This window comes from Vombatus ursinus, unplaced genomic scaffold (assembly GCF_900497805.2).
Source record: "Vombatus ursinus unplaced genomic scaffold, bare-nosed wombat genome assembly UNPS02015411.1, whole genome shotgun sequence".
NCBI lineage: Eukaryota > Metazoa > Chordata > Mammalia > Diprotodontia > Vombatidae > Vombatus > Vombatus ursinus.
Window position 1 is genome coordinate 1,994,302 of NW_020955189.1, and position 19,618 is coordinate 2,013,919.

General features: G+C 48.1%; 1 protein-coding gene across 1 annotated transcript; it reads left to right on the plus strand.

Annotated features, from left to right (window-relative positions):
- The first annotated feature begins 2,894 nt into the window (after nt 1-2,894).
- On the plus strand, nt 2,895-14,708 carry LOC114032238 (tubulin alpha-3 chain). The gene is made up of 5 exons (XM_027847479.1): nt 2,895-2,969; nt 4,099-4,321; nt 8,634-8,782; nt 12,674-13,354; nt 14,368-14,708. Exons 1-5 carry the CDS (start codon nt 2,967-2,969, stop codon nt 14,662-14,664), a joined length of 1,353 nt encoding a protein of 450 aa, XP_027703280.1. The 5' UTR covers nt 2,895-2,966; the 3' UTR covers nt 14,665-14,708.
- The last annotated feature ends 4,910 nt before the right edge of the window (nt 14,709-19,618 follow it).

Below are 19,618 nucleotides of genomic sequence, written 5' to 3' on the forward strand. Positions count from 1 at the left end.
AGCGAGAAGGAAGGAGAGAGAAAAGATGGTTGAGCCATTCGGGCTGAAAAACAGATTTGAGCCTCTTTGGGAAGGTTTCTCCGAGGAGAAACAAGCCGCTTGTCCCCCTAGGAATGAGGCCACAGAAGCCACGAGGCCACAGGGGCCGCGAAGTCGGGGTCAAAGGAAGAAGACGGTCGCTCGGTCCCTGGCTGTGTGCCAGGCACAGGAAAGACAAAGAAACGCAGAAACAGTCGACGTGTGCTGCCTTCTCAGGGGGCACCGAGGCAGCTCTTTGTCAACCTGATGACAACATTAGAACGAATGGCCAAATCTCTAAGATTCAGCGGAGAATCTGGAGAATCCGCCAGGACTTGTGAAAACGGAAGACAACCACCCATGCCTGCCAATTCACGCGGGCACAAATGGTTCCACCAGAAGGAGCCTTAATGAGTATTGACTGTTGATAAGTCCTGGCCAACCTGGACTCCTGAGGACTCAGGATGAACCGCTACCTCCCCCCGACAGAGCGCGGCACAGGCCCCAGAGAACGCGCACAGGCTGGTCTGGGGCCAGGCAGAAGGTTGCTGCGCTGAATTATATGGACGTGTTTTACCACCAAGGCTTTCTTTTTATTGTTCTTGACGATGTGGGGCTGGAAGTGGGAGGGAGGGTAAGAGGCCAGATTTGCACTGATTGAAAGCAAATAAAATACCATTTCAAAAAAAACCCGTTATGCTCTGAGACAAGAAACTGAAGGCCGGTAGAACGGGTCATGTTTTCCTCACTGACTCCCACATAAGGGAAGGTAGCTGGAAAGAAAGACTAACGTGGAAAGTGAAGAGCTGGTTAAAAGGCAATGTCTGAGGCAGCTGGGTGGCGCAGTGGATAGAGCACTGGCCCTGAAGTCAGGAGGACCTGAGTTCAAATCCAGCCTCAGACCAAACACTTGACACTAGCTGTGTGACCCTGGGCAAGTCACTTAACCCCAATTGCCTAAAAAAAAAAAAAAAAAAAAAAAAGGTGGCGTCTGAGAATGTGATTTGAAAGCTCTCTGGACCATGGCTTAAAATATAGGCAGCCAGACTCCTGATAGGCTGGTTAAAAATATATATACCTAGATATAGATATATACACACACATTTTTTTTCTGGGCATCTTACAAATCTAATTAAAAGAACATTAAAAAGGATGGAGGACGGGGAAGACTGATGATGTATATGCCCCAAGTTAGAAACCATAAAGAGGAGTGACTAATAAATAATAATAATAACTAGCATTATATGGTGCCTACTCTGTGCCAGGCACTGTGCTAAATGTTTTATACTTATTATCTCCTTATTATTATTATTATCTCCTATAATTATTATCTCCTTACAACGAACCTGGGAGGTTGGTGCTATTTTTATCCCCATTTTACAGATGGGGAAACTGAGACAAACAGAAGTTAAGGGACGTGCCCAGGTCACACGGCTAGCGATTGAGGCTAGATTTGAACTCAAATCTTCCTGACTCCAGGGTCAGAGCTCTATTGGAGGCGCCACTGAGGCTTGGTGGGATGAGACCCTGAGATTCTAGACTAATGTGCCTTATTCAAAAGAAGTCTCTCTGGACCTCGTGAGATTGGGAAGGTCAGAACCAAGATGGCGATGCAGCCAGGAACAGTGCCTCTAGCACAAAACTTGAAGAGAAGCAGATACAGCACCAGGCTAGGAGTCAGGAACACCTGAGTTCAAATGCGGCCTCAGACACTTTCTGGCTGGGTGACCCTGGGCAGGAGCTCCAGATCAGCGAAAGCAACAGGCCTGATGATCAGGACTCTGGAAGGGACGGTTGGAGGAAGAGGCGAGCCTGTTTCAGGGTCCTGGCTAGAACCCCTGGACTCCTGGGTCCAGCTTCCAATTTAACAAGGGCGTGGATGAGCTGGAGGCACAAGCAGGATGGCCCTGAGAGGTTCAACAGCCTGGAGTAGACCCCCGGGGGTTCCCCTGCAGCCCCAGAGCAGCTCAGGCGGTGAGGACAGCGTTCCATCAGTCAATGAGCATTTATTAAGCACCTACTGTGTACCAGGGCAGAGAGAAAGCCCAGGTGCAGAAGGGGGAGACACACTCCGACTCACACATGCCCTTAGAGCGCAGAAAGAAGCACATGTGCTCAGAGTTGGCCAAACCGCCTAGGGATGTTTGGGGGGCTCTATCCCCCACACCCCTTTTTGTAAAAGATGTGCTCAGCGGGGGTTGGGAGGCAGGGGGAGGGCAGACTGGGAAAGAAAACCCAGGCCCCAGAGCCGGGGTCCTTCCCCCACTCTGTGCCTCAGTTTTCTCATCTGTATAATGGGCACACGGGAGTATTTTAGCCTGCCCGTGGCAGTGCGGTGTGAAGGGTGCGGAGAGCTGTGTCATCACCAGCTGTAGACTTCAAGCACTTGAAGGTTTCAATCGCACCGGGCTAAACCCTCTTTTTCCCAGAAGGATCCCACCCAGACAGACACCCAGGTGGCCCTCAGGATGTTTACAAGGCAGCGCCGACCCCAAGGGTTACAGCAGCCCTCCCCTGGGAGTCATGCTGGGCTCCGAGCGCCCATTTTACAGATGAGGAAAGCCGAGGCCCCAGGGAGGGGGCAGGACCGCACAGGCGCAGTCAGCTTGTGCCCTCCCCGCCCCTCCCCCCATGCCCAACCGCCGTTGGCGCTGGCGCAGCCTCCGCTCCTTTTAAGGGGCTTGACCTCGCGCCCCTTGCCGCTGCGTGACTTCCGCGCAGGCGCAGTATCCTCGCGCCTCGCGTCCCGCGCCTCGAGCTTCGTGGCGCCCTCCCTGCGCGCGCACCTCGGCCGGCTCAGCCAATGGGCGTCGGCGCTCGGGTGGCTCGGCCAATCAGAGGGCGGCGCGCCGCGGACGGCGCGCGAGGAGCTCGGCGCGCTCTCAGTCGGTCGTTGGGCGTTGAGGGCGGCGGTGTCGGTGTCGGTGTGTCGGTGTGGGCGTCTCATCATGGTAGGGGCGGCCGCCCCCGCGGGCCAGGGCCCCGACCCGCCTCCCTCGTCCTGTCCGCCCTGCTCGGGGCCTGTGCCCCGACCCCCGCCCCGGCCCGGCTCGGAGGGAGCCGCGGGGGGGGGAGGGGGGAGAGCCCCAAGGATTGAGGCGGGCCGTGGGGGGTGCCCGCCACCTCAGAGGGCGGGGCCCCTGGGGACCAAGAACGAGGGGAGGGGGGAACCCCGAGGATTGAGGAGGGTCCGAGGTCTGGGGGGGACGCTGAGGCTTGGGAGGGGGCCGCGGAAAGGTCACGATGGAAGAGAAATCCAAGTTTGGGGAGACAGCCTGAGGTGGGGGAGGGGGATCCTGGGGGAGGGGGCCTCCATCGCGTAAACACATCCATGTAATGGGGACGGTCGGCGAAGTGTGCCTCGGAGCCCCGATCTGTAGAATGGGGGCAGAACCTCTACTAGCCTCCTCCTGGGAGGAGTCAAGGCTGCTCAGTGAACTTTAGAGCGCTTTGGGTTTTTTTTGGGGGGGGGGCAAGGTAATGGGGGTTAAGTGACTTGCCCAGGGTCACACAGCTACTAAGTGTCAAATGTCTGGGCTGAGACGGGATTCGAACTCGGGGCCTTCTGGCTCCAGGGCCGGTGCTCCATCCACTGCGCCACCTCGCTGCCCCCAAGGATAAACGTGGGTTATTCAGTGATGCTTCTTTCCAGACTCCTGTGAGATAGGTAGCATTACTTCCGTTTTACACTTGGGGACGCCGAGGTTTTGCCGAGTCAAGGATTGCCTGTGGTCATATAATGTGCTGTAGCTGGGATCGGAACTTTTAATCTCGTTGAATCCCTTAATATTCTTTCATAGCAAACGCTGAACTTCACGGAAACCAGACAGTAGCATAAGGCTTAGATTCTTTTCCCAGTTAATCCACTTACTTAATTGGGCAGCAGGTCCTGGAGCATCTCTGTGCCACTTTTTCTCATGTAAAATGAAAGTATCTTCTCTTGGGCTTGAAAGATAATCAAGGTGAAAGGGCTTTGAAAGCCCTAAAGTACAGGAAGGAAGGTAAGTCTGTACTTTCGCTTTTCCTGTAAATAGTGATTACCTGGAAGATGAACTTGTTCTTATGTATTTTTGTTCTTAGCGTGAGTGTATCTCCATCCATGTCGGACAGGCGGGGGTTCAGATTGGCAATGCCTGCTGGGAACTGTATTGTCTCGAGCACGGAATTCAGCCTGATGGTCAGATGCCAAGTGATAAAACCATCGGTGGCGGGGATGACTCCTTCAACACGTTCTTCAGTGAGACGGGGGCCGGCAAGCACGTGCCCAGAGCTGTGTTTGTGGACCTGGAGCCGACTGTAGTGGGTACGTATTCAAGCAGTTGAACTAAGATTTTAACTACAGTGATGGAGGGACTTCCTGTTTTCTCTTCTAGATCCCTTTGTAAGAAATGATGTACAAAAGCGTACGGGCAGGGGCAGCTAGGTGGTACAGTGACCAGAGCTTCATTCAGCCTTGGAGTCAAATATGACCTCAAACACTTGACACTTACTAGCTGTGTGACCTTGGGCAAGTCACTTAACCCCGATTGCCTCACTAAAAGGCAAAAAAAAAGTTTGGGCATAGAATTGAAAGCGGGGAGGGGGGGGATTAAATGGAGAAGGAAGGCAGTATTCTGGGTAGTATAGGCCAAGACAAATTATGGGGGTAGGGATCAACATGTAGTCAAGTACCTACTGTGTGCAAGGCTGATCTGAACTTGTCAGATTCACTGTAATTGTCTCAGTTATATGTGCAAAATCAAAAGTTAGCAAACATTTAGTAAGTGCCAAGCACTGGGCTGAGTGCTGGGGATACAAAGGAAGAAAAAGGCTCTTTAGTCTGGGCGTCATGAAAATTGTTAGCTGATTGGCAGCATGGTGAAGCTGAAAAACTAACATTTATTAGGCCCTTCCTGTATGCCAACGTTAGTCTTAGAATTTAGTGTCTGTTGAGTTCCTCTCCCCAAATCCCTCAGTACGTCTTCCTGTCATGGAGGTGGCGGGGGTTCTCAAAGACTAAGCCTCCAGAGCACTTAGTTTTCTAATATCGTTTTCTGTCGTAATGGCAGGAGCTCTGTGGTATAAACCTGTGGTACCTGCAGTGCAGGCTTCTTTGAGGAGAATTAAGGAGATTGCTGGTTCTTTTGGCCTGGCAATGAACAACCTTCTTTCTCCTCTTTTCGGTGAAAAAAAGAAGGGGACTAACACTTTTAGCTGTCCAAAAGTGGAATCAGATGCCTTAGGATACAGTGGGTTTCCCATCACAAGGGATGTTCAAAGGATGACTGAATAAGCATTTAATGGGATTGTTATATACATGATTCCTGGTCAGAGGCAACTGGGACTAAATTTTCTTCTAGGTCTTCAATCAGGCTGAGGCCTTTGATCCTGGGTAAAATAGAACTTTTTTGTCATTCAGGTAAGGGGTAACAGGAAACCAAAATTGTACAGAGCTCGGACTAAAGAGATACAAAAGGTGTGTGTGTGCGTGCTTGCACACACAGTAATCCCCCCTGTAATCCTGTTTCGGGATTGGGTGTTCAGTCTTAGAATTTTTAAACTATTTCCTGCTGGATAATTGATATCTGTGACAAGCGTTGAGAATAATGAGTCATTCATTGTTGTATAATGTATGATCATAGGCAGCCAGGTGGTGCAGTGGAGAGAGCACCAGGCCTCGAGTCAGGAAAACTCATCTTCTAAGTTCAAATCCAGCCTTAGACACTTACTAGCTGTGTGACCCTGGGCAGCTCACTTAACCCTGTTTGCCTCAGTTTCCTCATCTGTAAAATGAACTGGAGAAGGAAATTGCAAACCCCTCCGGTATCTTTGCCAAGAAAACCCCAAATGGGTCATAACACGTTGGACGTGACTGAAATGATTGAACATCATTATGTATCGTATGATTATATCATTTGTGATACATATCATTTATAATATGAATCTATAAATCTCATAGATCAAAGGGTTGGCCCAGAAGTCCCAAAAGAGGGAAGATTAGAGCCTGGAGAATTTAAATGTACTATGTTGCACCTGAAATAACACACCTGGGTTTGGGGATTACCTGTGCTGTGTTGTAATGTTAACACTTCTCTCCTCCATGGAGAGTACCTACAGCTGCGTTTTGGGGCCCACTGGCTAAGCTGGGTTACTAGCGTTGTGTGATTTGGCCAAATGAGAGTAACTGTTTCCCGGTTGAGCTTGCCACCTCCCACATTCGATTCCTGGTCTTCCTTCCTGGCTTCTGGCTCCTCTGTGTGCCTTTTCTAAGCCTCCCTTCCCACGCACACCCTGAAAGTGGTCTCTCCTCCTCAGACCTTCACGTGGCCCCCAGATCCCTGCTGAGGACCACGCACCTGTGTACGTGGCTGCGTGTCCCTTTCCCTCCTCCTTGAGAGGAGCAGCTTTTGCTTTGTCTTTGAGCGCCCAGTGAGTGCTCAGACTCAGGCTCAGACAGTTGGAGCTGAAAGAAGCCTCAGAAGCCATCTAGTGCAACCCCCTTGTTTTACAGATGTGGAAACTGAGGCCGTCAGTCTTTCCCAACATCAAGGTCTTTTCCAGTGAGTCCTGTCTTCACACTGTGTGGCCAGAGTATTTAAGCTTGAGCTTCAGTATTTGATTGACCTTCAGTGAACAGTCTGAATTAATTTCTTTAGGTATTGACTGATTTGATCTCCTTGCTGTGCAAGGGACTCTCATAAGTCTCCTCCGGCACCACAATTCAAATGCATCGATTCTGCAGTGCTCGGCTTTCCTTAGAGTCCAACTCTTATAGCCGTGCTTCCCTATGGGAAAAACCATAGCTTTGACTTTGTGAACCTTTCTTGGCAAGGTAATGTCTCTGCTCTTTAGTATGCCATGCAGATTTCCCATAGCTTTCCTTCCGAGGAGCAAGTGTCTTTTAATTTTATGGCTGCAGTTGCCATCTGCAGTGACCTTTGAGCCCAGAAATATAAAATCTGACACTGCTCCCATTTCTTTTTTTAAATTTTTATTTATTTATTTTTAGTTTTCAACACATTGCTTCCATTTCTTCTCCTTCTATTTGCCAGCAAGTGATGGGACCAGTTGCCAAGATCTTTTTTTTATTTTTATATTTATTTTTTAACATTTTGTTTATTTCTTTTTCTTTTTGTTAAGCTTCAATCCAACTTTTACAATCTCCTCTTTTACCCTCATAAAGAGGCTTCTTAATTCCTCTTCACTTTCTGCCGTCTAAGATTGTTGATTTTTCTCCTGGCAACCTTAATTCTGGCTTTTGATTCATTCAGCCTGGCATTCTGCATGACGTACTCTGCCGATAAGTTAAATAGATAAGGTGATAACCTCCAGCCTTGTCACGTTCCTTTTCCAATCTTAAACCAATTAGTTGCTCTGTGTTCGGTTCCAACTGCTGCTTCTTGGCGTGCCTGCGGCTTCCTCAGGAGACGAGTCACAATCTGGTCCCCCGCCACATTTTGTTGTGATGCGCACAGGGGAAGGCGTTAGTGTCGTCAGGGAAGCAGAGGTGGTTGGTTTCTACAGCTGCCTTGCTTTCTCCATAATGCAGCAAATGCTGGCAGTTTGGTCCCTAGTTCCTCTGCCCCTGAAAGCCAGCCTGCTCTCCTGGTAGTTCTCAGCTCACGTATCGCTGGAGTCGAAGCGTGACCTCGTTCAGTAATTCGAACGTTCCTTGACGTCGCCCTTCTTTAGCATCGGGACATAAACTGATTTTTTCCAGTCCAGTGGCCACTGTTGAGTTTTCCAAACTTGCTGGCATATTGAGTGCGGCACTTTAACGGCGTCGTGTTTCAGGATTTTAAATAGCTCAGCTGGAATTCCATCACCTCCACTAGCCTTCTTGTTGGCAGTGCTTCCTGAGGTCCACTCGACTTCATTCTCAGGGATGTCTGGCTCCAGATCCATAACCATACCATCGGTGGTTATTAGTGATGTTGGGATCTCATAGAGTTAGTTCTTTGGTACATTCTTACCATCTCTCCTTAATCTCTTCTGCTTCTGTTAAGTCCCTACCATTTTTGTCTTTTTATCACGCCCATTTTTTTGCATGAGATGTTCCCTTGATATCTCTAATTTTCTTGAAGAGACTTCTTGTCTTTCCCATTCTATTGTTTTCTTCTGTTTCTTTGCATTGCTCATTTAAGAAGACCTCATCCCTCCGTGCTGTTTTCTGGAATTCTGCACTCAGCTGGGTAGATCTTTCCCTTTAATCTCCTTCTTTCCTCAGCTGCTGATGGAGCCTCATCAGACGCCGTTTTGCTTTCTTGATCTTTTTTTTTCTTGCCTCCTGTGCAGTATTGCACACCTCTGCCCACAGTTCTTTAGGAATTCTTATCTGCCAGATCTGAGAAGATACTTGTAAAGCTCTTTGCAAACCTCAGAGACCTATGAATGTTAGCTGTTGTTGACTCTTAGTTGAAATTCCAAGTCACACAATACTGAGTCCTCCTCTCTCTCCCCACTCTTCGTCTTACGCCATTCTCCCAGAGAAGTTTTCTGAGTATCAGGTTCTTTTTTCATTGGCCTTTAGTGAGCACGCACTGCTCTGTAGACCCTGAAGTTGTCCCTGTTTCGTACTTGAGCACGGTGAGAATCAAGCACGTGGAATAACTAGCCCCCAACTGGCTCTTGTCTAGATGAAGTCCGTACCGGCACGTACAGGCAGCTTTTCCATCCAGAGCAGCTGATAACTGGAAAGGAGGACGCGGCCAACAATTATGCCCGAGGCCATTATACCATCGGCAAGGAGATCGTTGATCTGGTCCTGGACCGGATTCGCAAGCTGGTAAGAGCCCATTGACCACGTGAGATGGTCTTAGAGCCAGATCTTGTCTCAATATTCACTAGATGTGTTGCTGTTGCAAACCTTAAAAGTGCTGTGCACATGCCAACTCCTGGCGGAGAGATTCTTTAAACACCATTCTGACTTTAATGCTGTTTATTTTATTTTTAGATGACATGTAACTTGCATTCCAAAGCACTTTAATCAGTAAGCATTTATTGCCACCCACTATGCTGGGGATAGAAAGACCCCTCTCCAAGGGCTTACATTCAAATGAAGGAGACAACAGGCACATTTTATAAGTGTATGCAAAGCCCAGGGTGTTACCCTGGGGGGACGAACCTAGTTGTTGGGCAACCCAAGAATGTGGAAGGCTCCACGTGAGTTGAAGGAAGCCAGGGGTGCCGGAGAGTAGAGGTGAGGAAGGGCTGCATTCCAGGCCTGAGGACGGGCAGCCTATAGAGAGGCGCAGAGTGTGAGGAACTGTTGTTTGGAACAGCAGGAAGGCCAGCGTGGCTGGAGCACAGCCTAGGTACAGAAAGGCGCAGAGGAGGGATGTGTAGGGGTGGGTGGAGAGATGTCAGCTAAGCAGTTGGAGATGTGGGCCCGAGCTCAGGAGAGACAAGGGAGTGGAGTCATCAGCAGAGAGAGTTGAACCTGTGGGCGCTAACTCAGTCACCAAGTGGGACAGCTCAGAGAGAAGAGAGGACCCAGGGCGGAGCCTGGAGGTACCTCCACCCCCGGTCAGGGGCCAGGACTCTGATGAGGTGCCAGGAAGGAGAAAAGGGACCATGAGTGGGGAGCGTGTCTGGGGAGCTGGGGGCGGGGATTTGACAGTGCCCTAAGCTGCAGAGGGGCTCTCATGCTCACATAGCCGCTGGGTCTGAGACAGGGTCCTTCTGGCCCCAGGTCGAGTGATTTTGCATTGGTGACATCTTGTTTGTTGGAATTCAGCAAACACTTGTCCTGAGAGATAGGTTTTCAAGCATAGGAGGAGCAAGGGTTCCAAAAATTAATAAGACAGCTCCTGCCCTCAGGGTGCCTTCAGTCTAATAAGGGAGGTAAGGTGTGCATGGCATCTGCCTGCATATATTCTAAGGCTCTGTGATTTCATCTGTGTATGCGTTCCCTCTACCAGCTCAACCTGTCCCTTCTTCCTGCCTCAGTGGGGGATGATTATAAGATGAGGTGGGAGCTGCCCGCTGGTGTGTGCTGGGCATCTCCACACTGAGCTGAGCTGCTCCTCAGATGACAGGCGCTCTTGGCCTTCTTAAAATGTGCTGAACTGAGGGTCACTGAAGTGGGTGTTCTGTGGAGATTTGTTGACAACTCATAAAAACTACAAAGTGCAGTGAAATTTCAGGAGGGAGAGTGGGAGGAGGCAGTCAGGGACAGCTTCAGGAGGAAGGGGGTGGCACTGAAGCTGGGCTTTGATGTCAGAAATAAGGAGTGACTCCATTGTAGAAATGAGTAAAGATGTGGAGGTGGAGAGCATTGGTGAGTTTAGGGAGAATCTTCTGAGCCCCCTACTTTGTTAAAAAAAATTTTTCTTTTTTTTTTTGTATTAGTATCTTGTTTTTCCCCAATTATATATTAAAACAGTTTTTAAAACTTTGAGTTCCAAATTCTCTCCCTCCCTCCCCACCGCCTCTCATTGAGAAGGCAAGCAGTTCAATATAGGTTATACATGTGTAGTCATGCAAAACATATCCATGATGGTCATGTGGTGAAAGAAAACATAGAAAAATAAAGTAAAAAAAAAAGTATGCTTCAGCCTATTCAGACACCATCACTTCTTTCTCTGGGGATGGAGAGCATTTTTCATCATAAGTCCTTCAGAGTTGTCTTGGATTGTTGTATTACTGAAAATATCTGAGTCATTCATAGCTGATCATTTTACAATATTGCTGTTATTTTGTACCCAGTACATTTCACTTTGCATCAGCCTATGCGAGTCTTCCCAGGTATTTCTGGGAGGATCCTGCTTGTCATTTCATATAGTACAATAGTATTTGATCATAATTACACACAGCAACTTGTTCAGCCATTCCCTAATTGATGGGCATCTCCTCGATTTCTGATTCTTTACCCCCAGAGAAGAGCTGCTATAAATATTTTTGTTCATATAGGTTCTTTTCCTTTTTGTTTTTTTATCTCTCTGGTATATAGACCTAGTAGTGGTTTTGCTAGGTCAAAGGGTATGCTTGATTTTATAGCCCTTTGGGCATAGTTCCAAATTGTTCTATGGAATGGTTGAATCAGTTCACAACTTTACCAACAGTGCATTAATGTCTCATTTTTCCTGCATCCCCTCCAACATTTTGTCATTTACCTTTTCTGTCCCATTAGACAATCTAATAATAGGTATGAGTTGGTACCTCAGAATTGTTTTAATTTGCATTTCTCTAATCAGTAGTGAGTTAGAATATTTTTTCATATGGCTATAGATAGTTTTGATTACTTCATCTGAAAATTGTTTACATCTTTTGATCATCTATCGATTGGGGAATGGTTCTTGTTTTTATAAATTTGACTCAGTTCTCTATATGTTTGAGAAGTGAGGCCTTTATCAGAGAAACTTGCTTCAAAAATTTTTTTCACACTTACTATTGCTAACTGTATTTCCCTCCATCCTATTTCTCCTACCCCCATTTATTCTGTATTTCTCTCTCTTTTTTTTTTTATTTTGGTGGTGAGGCATTTGGGGTTAAATGACTTGCCCAGGGTTACACAGCTAGTGAGTGTTATGTGTGTGAGGTCAGATTTGAACTCAGGTCCTCCTGACTCTGGGACTGGTGCTCTATCCACTGTGCCACCTAGTTGTTCCTCCATATTTATTCTATTCCCTCTTCTTTCACCCTGTCCCTCCTCAAAAGTGTTTTGCTTCTGACTACCCCTTCCCCCAATCTGCCCTCCCTTCTATCACCCCCCTTCTCTTATCCCTTTCCCCTCCAACTTTCCTGTCGAATAAAATAGATTTCTATACCAAATTGAATGTTGTATATTATTCCCTCTTTGAGCCAATTCTGAGGAAAGGTTCGCTCATTTCCTCTTCCCCTCCACTGCAAAGGCTTTTTCTTGCCTCTTTTATGTGAGATAATTTACCTCATTCTATCTTCCCTTTCTCTTTCTCCCAGTATACTCCTGTCTTACCCCTTAATTTTATTTTTTAGATTATCATCTCTTCATATTGAACTCATACTTGTACCCTTTGTCTATATGTACTCATTCTAACTACCCTAATAATGAGAAAGTTCTTAGGAGTTACAAATATCATCTTCCCATGTAGGAATATAAACAGTTTAACCTTATTAAGTCCCTTATGATTTCTCTTTAATGTTTACCCTTTTATGCTTCTCTTGAGTCTTGTATTTGAAAGTCAAATTTTCTCTTCAGCTCTGGTCTTTTCATCAAGAATGCTTGAAAGTCTTGTGTCACTGAATGTCCGTTTTTTTGTCCTGAAGGATTATTCTCAGTTTTGCTGGGTAGGTGATTCTTGGTTGTAATCCTAGCTCCTTTGCCCTCTGGAATATCATATTCCAAGGCCCCCCCCCTTTACTTCTTAACATGCAGGTTAGTACGGGTGCTTTGATGTTATTCCTTGGTGGGTAGAAAAATTATAGCTGGCCTTGATTCTGTAGCAGTAATGACCTTATACAGTTGGGATAGGTAGATAAGAATAATGGTTTTTAACCAATTCAGTTCCATCCAGATGGAAAAGAGATATGTGTTTTAGATGAACATTTTGGAAGGGACCCAATGAGGCTATCTGGAATCACTTTCTACCCCTGTAGCATAAGCCAGCGGTTAGCCACTGGGTGGGAGGTCTGGGAAGCCTGCTGGCGGCCTCTGGGTCCACGGGACTGACGAGGTTTCTCCCCCTTCCTCCCTCAGGCTGATCTGTGCACTGGGCTGCAGGGCTTCCTCATCTTCCATAGCTTTGGAGGAGGCACCGGCTCTGGCTTTGCCTCTCTGCTTATGGAAAGGCTCTCTGTTGATTATGGCAAGAAGTCCAAGCTCGAATTTGCCATTTACCCAGCACCCCAGGTGTCCACGGCGGTCGTGGAGCCCTACAACTCCATCCTCACCACTCACACGACCCTGGAACACTCCGACTGTGCCTTCATGGTCGACAATGAAGCCATATATGACATATGTCGGCGTAACCTCGATATCGAGCGGCCTACGTACACCAACCTGAATCGTCTGATCGGGCAGATCGTCTCCTCCATCACGGCTTCCTTGCGCTTCGATGGGGCGCTGAACGTCGACCTGACGGAATTCCAGACCAACCTGGTGCCCTATCCACGCATCCACTTTCCCCTGGCCACCTACGCTCCCGTCATATCGGCCGAGAAGGCGTATCACGAGCAGCTGTCTGTGGCGGAGATCACCAACGCCTGCTTCGAGCCCGCCAACCAGATGGTCAAGTGTGACCCGCGCCACGGCAAGTACATGGCCTGCTGTATGTTGTACCGAGGGGACGTGGTCCCCAAAGACGTGAACGCCGCGATCGCCACCATCAAGACGAAGCGTACGATCCAGTTTGTGGATTGGTGCCCCACAGGATTCAAGGTGATCTGGGTTCCCTGGGGTCATGTTTCAGTGGCAGGAAGCCGTAGGTTTAGGAAAGTGCTACACGAAATCCTATAAGGATGCTTCTTCAGCCCCACACACGTTGGTCAGGAGGTCGATTTGCTCTTTGGGACCCCAAGTGTGATGCTGCAGACTCAGGAGGCTCTTCCTGGTTGGCTTTTGTCACCCTGGAGATATTTGGAATGCCCTTGGGCAAGGCACAGTGCCGGGTCCCCAAAGATAAGAGGTGTCTATAAATATAATGCAAAACTGGAGGGGAGCCCGGGGTGCTGTGAGGGTGGGTGTTGGCAGGGGCCTGAGATCATGTCCTGCTAGATGGAGGTCAGGGAAGACTTCTAGGAAGGATGGGGGGGCCGGGGTGTCCCTTGGCAGAGGGGAAGGCACTGAAGGCATGGGAAGCCTCACAGGCACAGTGTCGGGAGAGTGAGGGACGTGTTCTCGGGGCGAGTTTGCTTCGGGTGTGCTCCTCTGTGGGATAGGCTTCTACCAGAAGGGGACACTGGAACCCAGATGCTGCCTGTGTTTGTGGTCAGCAAGGTGGGCAGGGCAGAGGGCCCGCGGCTGGCCCAGCTTCCATAGCTCCTGGACGTGGTGCCCTTTAGTCTGCCATTCCCACAGCACCCGCCCCTGTGGTCAGTGTGCCCGCACCGCGAGGGCTCTCTGGCTTTCCCGTCATGCTGTTAGGTTCAGAGTGAGTTACCCGGCGCGTGGGCCCGTGAAAGCTCCAGGGCAGTTGACGTAAAATTACAGGGTGGAGTTTACGGCACGTTTTCAGTGTCTGGTGTGAGTAGGAAACCTTACCCTGGGAAGGTCAAAGCACCAGCCTGGATTTGTGCCTGAAGCAGCGAACGGAAGGATGTTTCTGGGCTAGTTTTGCAGTGTTGTGACACCATCTGGGGAGAAGGTATGAATGATGGGAGTCAGGAGAACACATAGTGATGACCAGTGATGGATAGTTTAACACTGACAGTCTCTTTCCCTCTTCCTGACAGGTGGGCATCAACTACCAGCCTCCCACCGTGGTGCCCGGTGGTGACCTGGCCAAGGTGCAGCGGGCCGTGTGCATGCTGAGCAACACCACGGCGATCGCAGAAGCGTGGGCGCGGCTGGACCACAAGTTTGACCTGATGTACGCCAAGCGGGCCTTCGTCCACTGGTACGTGGGGGAGGGCATGGAGGAAGGCGAATTCTCCGAGGCCCGGGAGGATCTGGCGGCCCTGGAGAAAGATTATGAAGAGGTGGGCGTCGACTCCGTGGAGGCAGAGGCCGAGGAAGGGGAGGAGTACTAGGGCGAGGAATGCCAGAGAGCCTCACCTCCCACCCCCTGCGAGCATACCTGGTTACAGAATTTGTTTACAAATAAATATTTCCCTTTGAAAGCAGAGTTTGGCCTTTTCTCTCTAGTCTCACAAAACTTGGTGTTTAGATTTAGCTCGGCTAGGATGCAAGGGGCAGTCTTAAATCCTATGGTGCCCTCTTCCCTGGTGCACAAACCTCCTCTACCCCATCTCCTGACACTTCCAGTAACAGTCTAGCACTACTGAGGTGGCCCACTACATCACGGACAGCTCAGTGTAACGGAGAAGTGACTTTCTGGGCAAGTGGAGTCACAGAGCTGGAACCCAGCCCGTACTAAACAAATGACCTCTGCAGCATCCTCGCGGTGATCAGCCTTTTCTTGAGGACAAACCCATCACCTCTGGAGGCAGCCTTGCCCACTTCTAGACAGCGCTAGTCATCAGGAGGAGTTTCCTGACTTAAGCCTAAATTACTCTTGGCAGCTTTCCGTCATTGCTCCTGCTTCTCCTCTCAGAGGCTGAGCCGAACAAAGGACAGGCCTTGTGTCCCAATGGTCTTTCCTCCTCTGGGCCAAGGAAGGCTTTTCCCTAGAATTTTGGCTCAAAGAAAATAACTTCGTTTTCCACATTGACTCTGACAGAATCCAGAGCAGTGATAGCTTAAATTAAAGAGCTCTTTATATTGAGGAGTGTTTCGATAAATTCATTCCTGCAGCCCTCAGAGTAAGGATCGTGTAACAGATGAATTGAGAGCTTGTCACTTGAGAATGTACCTGCCAGGTGTAGTGTGGAGGGGGCGATTACAGCTTGGATTCTGACACGTAACGGTTCCCCGGGCCATCTGGTGTAAATGCTGTGTCTTGGGTACATCCCTGAGGAAAAGTAGGTGAGAAGTTTTTTTTTTTAATAGATTTTTATTGATACTTTCTTGTCTTTATATCACCTACATTTCCCTGTGCTCCCTTCTTCCCCCTGACCAGAAAGCCATCCCTCTAACCCTAAAAAAAAGCTCAGCAAATCCAACACATCAAAGAAGTCTGCCATCATATGCAGTATTCCCCTCTGTGGACTCCCACTTCAGCAAAGGAAATGGGGAGCGCAGTTTTTGTCACGTCACTTTTTTAGGGCCAAGTTTGGTCATTATAATTTCTCAATATTGAGTTTCAGGGTTTTTTTTTTTTTGGTTCCATTTACATTTTAACGTATATTGTTTGTATGGTTCTGCATGCTTCATTTCGCCTCAGTTCATATAATCCTTTACCATATAATTCATCCTGTTGGTCTTACAGCACAGTATTCCATTAAATTCGTAGATTGCAGTTTTATCCTTCTCCAAACCATGCATATGTTTCCATTTCTTTGCAAAACAAAAAGTGCAGCTAGAATAGTTCTGGTGAGTTTTTGTCGTTGTCATCCTTGGTTATATGTCTAGCAGTGAAATCTCTGGGCTAAAGGGAATTTTGGTCGTTTTATTTGTGTAATCCCAAATTGCCTTTCAGCATTCACAGTCTTTCCAGCATTGACTTCCTAAAGATGTATGGACTGTTCAACAGGATTAATTTCAATTGAAAAAGATAACACATGATTTAGTGAGTAATGAAGGTACCATTTATTCACTATAAGAAGTTTTTGTAACTTAAAATTATCTTCCTCTCGAGGTGTTTCTGGAACCAAAGGGCAATGAAGACATGAAAAATGCATTTAGACTATGCATATCTATACATAAGTGCCCATAGCTTACTTTGCAAAAGCAGATTTGGCCTCAGGTGTCACTGAGTGTTGTTGAGATGAAACACATCTGGATTCTGGCTCTGGATGCGCATGTCTTTGTTCAAAAGAAGTAGGAATGTGTGTGTGGAATAGCGTGTGTTAAAGAAGGACCTGACATAAGGAAACCCAGAGAACGTAAAGATGGGGGGATTCTGCCATTGGCACGTACTGTAAACTACCAGGACAAAGAGGAGCTGAATTAGATTGGGGAACGGATGGACCCCAAGCCTGGCAGAGGCAGGAGATGGGAGGGGTGGCACCCTCCGCCAGCGCTGAGCAGCCAACAAGAACTCTCAAACTTGGAGATGTCAGCCTTCAAAAAGGAGAAGCTGCACACTGGAGCTGAGGCTCGTTAACAGGGGGGACTTGGTGGGGGGTGGCAATGGCAGGTCTTCTGCAGGAGTAGCTGCAGCCTCATAAAGGTTAGAAACAAAGCCGAGTTGGACGTGCATGCTGAAATTTGGAAGAGTGGATTTCAAGGGGTTTGGAGGAGGGACAAGTACCATCCCACGGACTAAAAATTTCTACCAGAAGTCAGCCTGGGAGGGATGAGAAATTCAGAATTGGTCAAACATTGATGAAGTGAGACTGGGGAATGGGTGGATTCCAAGCCTGGTAGAGGCAGGAGATGGGAGGGGTGTTGGTGTCGCCAAATGATTGTTTTGAGCCCAAAGAAAAGCAGAAACAATCCGTCCCTCTGGGGGCTCACATTCTAACGAGGGAGAAGCGAGTGTAAGTGAGAGATCTCAGAGGCACGGCATGAGCAGAGGCCTCTTGCAGAAGGTGGAACTAGAGCCTTGAAGGAGGTCGAGGGAGAGCATTCCAGGCCTGGGGGCAGCCCAGAGCTGAGGGAGGAGGCAGCCGGGGTCACTGAACCAAAGAATACCGGTTGGGCAGTTGGGCATAAGGAGACTGTAAAAAGGCAGGAAGGGGCCAGGTTGTGAATGCCAAACAGGATTTTATATTTGATCTTGGGGGTGAGAGGAAGACACCGTAGTTTATTGAGCAGAGGAATGGCCTACACTTCACAATGGAATTTGGAAGATACAAAGGGAACCGATTCCAGGTGGAAAGAAAAACAGTTGTCTGAAGAGACTGACGTGGAGGAAACTCACCAGTCAACTTGCATTTTAAAAAGGAACGCACAGAAAGGTCAATCAGTAATCAATAGTAAGCTCCTACTGTGGAAGATGAATATAAAATCTGGTGCTGCCCTATAAAACCAGAGGTCAAGCTCAGAAGGAGCTGAGGCTGCCAAGGATACGAAGGGCATTAAAAAGGGTTTTTAAAGCTACGCTGGGGGATCCAGGAATGGATCAGTCAGTTACTGCTTGGGTTGGGTAGAGCTTTGCATTGGAAATGATAGAACCAAAAAATGGCTGATGAGAAGTTTGTACTCACGTAAGGAAACAATCAAAGAGCCCCAGGTACCCTTGATGGATGAAGCCGCCTGGCCTAGATGGGAAGAAGCTAGCATTTTAGTGCTTTCAGATTCACCTACTGGTTTACATGTTTTCTCATCTGATGGATTGGGGTGCTCAGAGGACTGGCAGAGGTGGTTCCTGGGTCACCGCCAATGACCTTTGAGAGACCAGGGAAAATGGGAAGGGTCCCACCCCGCACTCGTTTTCAAAAAAGGGAAGAGAACAGAGTCTATAATCTATAGACCAGGGATCTTAAAGTTGGAACAAGTCATTAAAGAGATTGTCAGCAAACATCTAGAAAGGAGTGGTTCTTACAGAGGGCCAGTATGGTTTCCTCAAGTACGGCTCTTATCTTTTTGGAAGAGATTACTAACATAACCCTCTTAAATCTGTTAAAGGAGGTCAGAGAAAAGTGTGGAGTTCGCTTAGATTTTTTATCGTGAGCCTGAGAAACACCAACAAACACAAATGTTTCCATGTACAAAGAACAGGGCTGCATGTGCAAATGTGAATATCGTGTAGAGCTTGTTTATAAAGTATACTGGATCGAACACTCCCGTACAAATGCTGCCGTGCTGGTCCACGTTCCCTTCTGTTTCCTTCTGTTCTCTTCTGGGTGTTTCCAAATGTTGAATTGATGGGGTTTTTCCCTCCCTTTTTTGGGCATTATCATCACTACCTCACAACTCCCCTCTAAAGCTCGTTACTTCCTTCCCTCTCCCCACCCCCCAAGTAAAAGCCCTCCATTGTAATAAACAAACAGGACCAAGCAAAACAAAGTCACACACCGGTCACAGCTGAAAGCACATGTCTCATTACATGCCTGCTGTCCGCTGCCTCGCTTGCTTTGCTCGTGGGCTTGTGACTGGTCGTTGCCTCGATCAGGGTCCTTCGGTCATTCCAAGCTGTTCTCCTTTACAGTGCGGCAGTCATTGCAGAGATCACTCTCTGGGTTCTGCTCCCTTCTGCATCAGTTCATCTAAGTCTCCCCAGATTTCTCTGGATCTGTCTCTAGTGTCATTTCTCACAGCACAAGAATGCACCATGATTCAGGGACTCCAGAACCGATGGGCACCCGTTTGGCTTCGAGGGTATGCAGAGTTTAGTGACTTTGGGCGTCTGGTTCTGAATCTTTCAGTGCTTCTGGATCTCCCACGAAATCACCACTCAGTCACTTGTGAGGCATCTTGGCACTAGGTCTCTTTATTCAGAAGAGGGGAAAGAGCTGGCTTAAAGCAACAGCCTCCCGAGTCCCATCTCTGCTTACCTCTCAGAGCCCTTGACTTCCTTGCGCATCTAGAGAGGAGACTACTTTTTACTCACTTTACAAGTAGGGTGGTTATGCAGATAACGTACGTAGGAATCCCAAACTCTGTGTTAGGTAGGTGTTCCTCTGCTATTCTTATCTGCCAGGCCTTCACAGATTTAAAGCAGGAACGGGCCTACTCCAGCCTTCTCATAGAAGGAAAAGAAGTCTCAGTGAGTAAGTGACTTGCCCCAAGTCATAGTGGTACTAAATGCCAAAGGCAGGGTTTGAACCCAGGTCCTCTGAGTCCAAATCCAGTGTTCTTTGCCCTATGCTATAACTGCCTCCTGAATGACACCTATTTAACCAGATAATGTATTTAAAAGGGTTTTGCAAACCTTAAAGGGCCACAGAAATACCTGTTTTTAATCACATGAAATAAAGTGACACTGTTGAAAATGAGTAAGAAAAAAGGCTTATAAGGTCTCAAAACAATCCAACAGCC

Bases quoted from the DNA above. Each gene is read 5' to 3' on its own strand.
- LOC114032238 (XM_027847479.1), top strand. The intron at 4,322-8,633 runs GTACGTATTCAA...GCTCTTGTCTAG, and splicing joins CCTGGAGCCGACTGTAGTGG to ATGAAGTCCGTACCGGCACG. The intron at 8,783-12,673 runs GTAAGAGCCCAT...TTCCTCCCTCAG, and splicing joins TGGACCGGATTCGCAAGCTG to GCTGATCTGTGCACTGGGCT.